Source organism: Tachysurus fulvidraco, chromosome 9 (genome assembly GCF_022655615.1).
Source record: "Tachysurus fulvidraco isolate hzauxx_2018 chromosome 9, HZAU_PFXX_2.0, whole genome shotgun sequence".
Taxonomy (NCBI): Eukaryota; Metazoa; Chordata; class Actinopteri; order Siluriformes; family Bagridae; genus Tachysurus; species Tachysurus fulvidraco.
In genome coordinates, this window is record NC_062526.1 from 17,465,517 (window position 1) to 17,472,630 (window position 7,114).

The following is a 7,114-nucleotide window of genomic DNA, read 5'->3' on the forward strand; positions in this document are numbered from 1 at the left end:
CTCATTCACTCACACAATCACACACTACGGACAATTTTAGAGATGCCAATCAACCTACCATGCATGTTTTTGGAGCAGGGGAGGAAACCGGAGTACCCGGAGGAAACCCCCGAGGCACGAGGAGAACATGCAAACTCCACACACACAAGGCGGAGGCGGGAATCGAACCCCAAGCTCAGGAGGTGTGAGGCGAACGTGCTAACCACTAAGCCACCCACAGTAATTTGTGTGAATTTTACTCTGGAATGTTGTTTGGACTTGTTTGAGTATTTTAGTAAGAGCTGATCTGGAATCGACTCTGGAGTTTACACAGTGTACATCACAAACATAACACAATGATATATAGTGTAAAACACATTTCAGGGCATCTAACAAATACCATATATGAAAATATAAATGTAAAAACAAGGATAATTTCAGAATGGATAAAAGTTTTACCTGTTTTATAAACAAAATGGCCAGTTAAAAAAAAAAAAAAATTAATTTAAAAAATTAAAAATACAATTTTAAGTTTCTTTTTATAAGCAGAATAAAAAAATAAGTGGAAAGTAATGTTATTTTAATTTTAAAATCCATAAACAAAACAGGAAATAATACATTGTTTTTTAGTTATGTGATAAAATATGTCACACACTCTTTAATTAGACTTTAAAAAAATAAATAAATAAATTAGACCAGATTTTCTTTCCTCAATTAATTAAGCTGTAAATACTGAAAGTTCAACAACGTCAAAACAGACAAACAGCTGAATTTTCGTGGTCTGAAACTGGGAGTAGATCTTCTTCTGTCATTTTTGGCAATGTGCAGTTTTCTTGATGCTACTACATTCCACTGAATGAAACAAAACATGGACCACTGTATAGTTTTACATTATGAAAGATGTAAGACAGACAGACAGACAGACACAGACAGACATTTTTATTAAAGAGTGTCTGCATGTGTGTGTGTTCAGGTGTTCGTGTGTGTGTGTGTGTGTGTGTGTGTGTGTGTGTGTGTGTGTGTGTGTGTGTGCGGTTATCATCTCCATCTCCTGGTGTCTTCTAGAAAAACAGAGAGAAAGAAACAGGATCAGCTCTGAGCTTAGATTTTTTTTTAGTCCACACAGATTTTTCTTCCATATGACACTGTAAACATCATCATGTCTTACTTTCTCACTTCAGCAGGAAGACACACAGTCACGCTTTAAGAGTTGGTGGAGGAAGACTCTTCAGAGGCTGGAGCACGTTTGAAGCCTGAAACACAGATGATGGACAGACATTTATTTATCAGTTTATCGGTTCAGATTAAAAACAAGTAAAATCTTCATCAAATCTCCTTCAAGAATTAGAAAGTGTAAATCTGTTCTGTGAAAACTTCACATCTGCCTCCTTCCTCCTCTCACCAGAGTTCTTCTTCTTCCAGACCATAATTCCAGCAACAACGGCAACAAGAACAATGAGAGCCACGACTACACCAATGATGATAACCATTGATCCTCCACCTGTTAAATCAGCACAGAGTCTTTATTATCTGCTGCAGCAGGAAATCAGATTTCACTGTAAATCTGTAGTTTTAGATGAATGTGATTCTCTGACCTTTCAGGATCTGTCGCTCGCTCACATTCAGCACTAACTCCTTCTCCAAGCTGCTGTGCTGAATCACACAGGAGTATTTGTGTTTCTGCAGCTCCTCAGCTGGGACTTTCAGAATGCTTCTCTTCTGGAAGCTTCCATCCTGGTTGGGTGAAGTCTCTCTGAGATCTACGTCCTCATGCATGTCCTCTCCGTCCTTCCTCCAGGAGATCATCACTGCTTTGGGGAAGAAACCTGTAGCATGACACACCACCTCTGGAGAAGGAGAGTGTTTCTGGAACAGTGACACTGTAGGAGGAACTGCAGAGACAAAAAGACAGAAATATTAAAAGTCTCTTCTGTTCTTCATGTCTAAACTCTTCATGTGAACCCTGATGAGGAATAATCTGTGTTCCTGCTGAGGACGTTTTTCATCAAGTCTCCTCCAGTTGAGGTGTTTTAGTGAAGATAAGACAATGGAATGGTTTTTGCAGGAAAGGAGGAAAGTTTACAGCAGAAACGTTGAAGCTTCACCACACTGTTAAAGAGCATCTGCTGTGAGCAGCACAGGAGACAAGAAACATCATCTTCATCACTTTCTAATCATCATCACTCTTAAAAGTGTTTGCAAACTGTTAGAATGAAAACATCCTTAAAGTTTCATTTACATATATATATATTTATTTATTTTTTATACATTCATACATTTTATACATTCAATGCATCAAGATAGATTGTAATAGGTGTCCAGCTTTGTGTGTTAGTTTGGACTTGGGCAGTCGTCTATTCCATTGTATAAATAAAATCAAGATTTTCAATCCACTGGGACATTTTTGGAGGGTGTGGTTTCATCCAGTTAGTTGTTATGGTTTTTGTGCGCATAATAGGAGTACATATAGAGTATACCTCTGGTTTTTGCTTCATAGATCGTGGCATATTCCTTCAAGCAAAAAAAAAAACATGAGTTCAGAGGCATGTCTATATTCATAATCTTTATTATCTCATGTGTGTGATCTTCAACCATCCCACACCCCCTCCAGCATTTCTCTGCACCTGGGCTAACACATTTTGATATCGCCATTGGTGTTCTGAAAAACCTAATATCTTTCCCAGTCAAACTCTTTCCAGTTGTGATTGTTGTGATGCCCATGTGTCATCCTGTGCATATGGTTTCCCAAGTCTTATCCTCAATAATTTAGTTTAATTCAAGCTCTCACTTTTTCTTTATATGGAGTGTGTTATCTGTTGATTCAGTCAGTAATCTGCAGTATATGTGCGAAATACATCTTTTATGTAATGGATGTTATTTCTTTATATCAATGAAGTATTTTTCCACATTAGTTGGGGCCTTCTCATTCCATCTTCTAAAAGAAGCATCCCACCCAGAGGGAAGAACTCTAGGTTATCTGCCATGAAAATAGCTCTCGAAAGGGTTGTCACTCCTCTCAGTTTTTTTTAACTGTCATCCAGAGCTTGCTTAACCCAGACATTTTTATACAATTTTTTTTATCTTATTCTGAGATTGGGGTGTCATAAAGGTTAGGGTTGACAAAGGGAAACTTTGTACAGAACTATATGCCATTATATGTGTGAGCTGAGCAGCACAGTAATAACATCTTAAATTAGGGAGACGGAACCCTCCCTCATCTTTTCCTAAAGTTAATGATTTTATTCTGGGTTGTCTGTTCAGCCAAATGAACTTTATGAGTTTATCTAGCGCATTAAATGTAGATGCAGGAATCCACACCGGGAGGGATTGAAATAAGAAGACCAGAAGAGACTTTATAAGAAGAGACTTTATATCCAGAGATGGATTCGTATACTTCTGGACACTCTAGGACATGAGGTGTTGCAGAAATTGGATTTTCAATAAATAAGAGTATGTAATCTGTGGAGAGGGCATCCTTTGATAACATCCTATGCTCTCTGCCAGTGGTTCAATGCTTAAAGCAAGCAAGACAGGGGATAAAGGGTCTCCCTGTCTTGTTCCGCTACAAAGAATTCTAAACAGAATTCAAAAACCAAAAACAACTAGTGAGTCTGTTTAAGTGTGCACTTACAGTAGAACGTTACTGCTGGCAAGGAAAAAGGAACCTGAACATCATTATAAACTTCACCACATCCAACTGTTTCTCCAGTATTTCGCCAAAACAGAAACAAAGAGAGGCAATCAGTTTCTGATTGAAAGTGGGCAGAGAGTTGTGACTCATGTATAGTCGTTGTCAAAATGAATTCGCTTGTTATTATACATTATTTGTTTTTGTACCCAGGCATGGCATAAAATAGTTTCTTTTACTGAAAACTCTGTGAATTTTACTACTATTAATCTGAATGGTTCCGTTTGCTCTGTGGGTCCTCTCGATTTTTGTCACCACCTGGTAAAGAGTTTAAGGTTGAATTCCTTCCATTCTTCACATTTTTTGGACACTTGATTCTCATGTTATTCCATCTTAGCCTGTTTTAATGATTATCGCACCTGGCAGATAGATACACTTCTCATTACAGCAGATAAAAAATCGCCCTCCCGTGTCTCATTACGGAGTCCTCACTGTTGCTAATTCAATCCTCAGCCTCTATGATACACATTTAAACTTTGTTATCTGATCCTTCAATTCTTCGACCGATGTTTCTAGTTTTGTCATAGACTCTCTTGTGCCAATGTGGACCTGCTGATTGTCCTTTCACATTTGTTTAAGTTCGCCAACCGGATCTGCTATCTAGCTGGTTTGGAGCTAGCCCGTGTCTGGATATGGCTTGGAGACTTTTTCTCTTAGTCTCTCTCTCGTATCATATTTTATCCCAGATTTGGCATGTCTGCCAGATGAACTCATCTTTAGAGTACAAGAGATGTTTTATTTACTGTGTGAAAGATAATGTGAAAGATACCACTCATAAGTGGTAGCTTGTGTGTATCCCATGTGTGTGTGTGTGTGTGTGTGTGTGTGTTAGTGTTAGTTACAGTAAAAAATCACACACTTTACCTTTCCTCTCCAGAGTCTCTCTGCCATAAGACATGTACTGCTTTAACCACTCGATACACTCATTCTCCAGGTAGTTCTTCCGGGCCACATTATAACCAGAATCATTATCCCACTTGTTCTTGGTGATCACAGCTTGTGGTTTAGCTGCAGTCCATGTGAGAGTTTTCAGATCAAAACTGATGAAATCTTCTCCATCATAACCATCCTGTCTGTATCCTCTAACAGTCCCATCATCATCAAGCTCACAGCCGTATATCACTTGCACTGTGTGAACTCCTGCACACACACACACACACACACACACACACACACACACACACACACACACACACACACACACACACACACACACACACACAGAGGTGAGTGTGATGAGATTCAGCTGAGCTCTGTCTCTTTCAAACACCACACTTTACTGGTCATTGAGTTCTTTACTGGACTCACACACTTATGTCTTATTTACAGTGAATTTCTATCCCATTTCTATGAAGCCCTTTATTTTCTTTGTGCAATGTTCTCTCATATTTAACACAGAAGATTTACTTCTTTATCTCTACACCTTCATTGTGTGTGTTTACCTGTAGTCTGATTAAAGCGCTGCATTACAGTAGACACATCGGCTTTGAAGGTCTCCTGAGACTGCTGCTGTTTCTGTGCCTCTCTGTTCCAGTAATCTTCTCCCATTACATCTATCCACTCTGTCTTTGGGATCATTTTCATGATGTTACTGTCATAATACACAAACTGTCCTCCATTCACCAGACCAACAATGGTGAATTCTGGGAAATTTGTTCCAGGTGTAACTGCAGTGATGAAATACTGCATGGAATGTGTGACTGTAAAAGTGTAAAAACACACATTTACACCATCACGAAGTCAACACACACATTGGAAATACTGTAAAGATTAAACAGACATTCAGCTGTGCCTTTATATCAACTTTATATTCAATAATAATAATAATAATAATAATAATAATAATAATAATAATAATAATAACAACAACAACAACAACAATAATGATAATAGATCACAACCTCATTTATTTTATTTAATTATTACGGGGTTTTTTTTTTATAAATCAGCACAGCACATATGAAAATTTTGAACATCATCAAATTAAATGTGAATAAAGAGATTAAACTGTAATAAAGACTGGATGTGTGTTGATTGTGTTCTTTTTCTTTTCTGTCACTTTGCCCTCCATCATTCTACTGTAAGAACTAAAATCTGCATGTAGTCACTGCTGCCCCTGAACCTCCTACCATTTAAACTGTCTGATTACAGGAGCAGTGAGGGACAAGTGAAGAAAAAAGAGTCACAGAAAGAAAGAAACTAAACTGAACTAAACTCTTACATCATCAAAGGAGACAGAAATGACAGCAATAACAGGAAAAGTCATGAGAATTAAAGGAGCTGATGATGTTAGGCTTGTTAGACTTATGATATGTAAATTAGGAGTGACGTCACCTGCATTAATTATTCTCATATTCAGACCACAAGATAATAATAATAATAATAATAATAATAATAATAATAATAATAATAATAATAATAATAATTGTTATTAATTGTTATTGTTAATAATTCTGTTTTACTTGGTGAGATTTATTTATTTATTAACTATATTATTTATGTGTAACTTTGTCAGATTTGATCTTATCACAGCTTTATCATTAAACTTTATTATTAGAGAGTAAATAAATGTAGTAAAGACAGTAAACATTACAGAACTCACCTGCTGATGAAAGATGAAGAGAAAATGTGAAGAAGATCAGAGTCTTCATCACTGTGCTGCAGAGCGACATCTCTCACTGTCTGAGCACTAAAACACTAAATCTATTATTTACTGAGTGGATTTATAACTTTAACACCACTGTAACTCCGATTAACTTATTTTAATTTTTTAACTCCAATGTCACTCAGTAAAGTTTCTTTTTACTATACACATTCTCATAAACAGAGTTACAGACTCTGTTGAAGAGAAAGTATATAATGTTTTTCCGCTTTCAAACGGAGAGATTCTTATTGGCTCTGACCAACCAGAACTCAGAGTGAAAACCAATCAGAATTCAGGATTCAGGCACGTCACCGGTTTCTGATGGAATCTGAGATTTGCGGGTTTATTCTGAAAGTAAAAGATGAACGAGTTTATGATCATCTTTTACTTTATATTTTCATCTATTTATACTAAAAATACATGATTATTATTATTATTATTATTATTATTATTATTATTATTATTATTATAAAATGAACATTGTTCATTAGTTTGTTTACAATGTTTACATGTTTACATGTTTACAGTCTGTATGTCAGAAGAAGAGCTCATCTCTACTGTGATCTATAATCAGAAGAAATCCTGGTGGACAAGAATGTTGTGGCTTTAAGGATGGAGACAAGTGTCATAACCACCAAGGACATGATTCCCATCTGCAGCTGTAGCTGTGAATAATCCATCACACATGAAGACATGTAGTCCACAATATAAAATTAACAGACTCATTGGGTTTATATTCATTATTTTAATCTTTAACTAACAAAATAGCTTTTCTCTTATGTTCCAATTGTCCCTCAAATCTA

At 36.5% G+C, this 7,114-nt stretch overlaps 1 protein-coding gene across 1 annotated transcript; it reads right to left on the reverse strand.

Moving 5' to 3' along the window:
- Window positions 1-266: 266 nt before the first annotated feature.
- On the reverse strand, window positions 267-6,659 carry LOC113647471 (BOLA class I histocompatibility antigen, alpha chain BL3-7-like). Its single transcript, XM_047818588.1, has 7 exons — window positions 6,270-6,659; window positions 5,110-5,367; window positions 4,532-4,807; window positions 1,575-1,871; window positions 1,382-1,480; window positions 1,148-1,232; window positions 267-1,040 (listed from the first exon to the last, which is right to left on the reverse strand). Exons 1-6 carry the CDS (start codon window positions 6,337-6,339, stop codon window positions 1,183-1,185), a joined length of 1,050 nt encoding a protein of 349 aa, XP_047674544.1. The 5' UTR covers window positions 6,340-6,659; the 3' UTR covers window positions 267-1,040; window positions 1,148-1,182.
- Window positions 6,660-7,114: the final 455 nt, after the last annotated feature.

Excerpts from the sequence above, each read along its gene's own strand:
- LOC113647471 (XM_047818588.1), bottom strand. The coding sequence starts at position 6,339 with ATGTCGCTCTGCAGCACAGTGATGAAGACTCTGATCTTCTTCACATTT. Across the intron at positions 4,808-5,109 it reads GCGCTTTAATCAGACTACAG|GAGTTCACACAGTGCAAGTG; the intron begins GTAAACACACAC and ends GTGTGTGTGCAG. Across the intron at positions 1,233-1,381 it reads CTGGAAGAAGAAGAACTCTG|GCTTCAAACGTGCTCCAGCC; the intron begins GTGAGAGGAGGA and ends TCTGTGTTTCAG.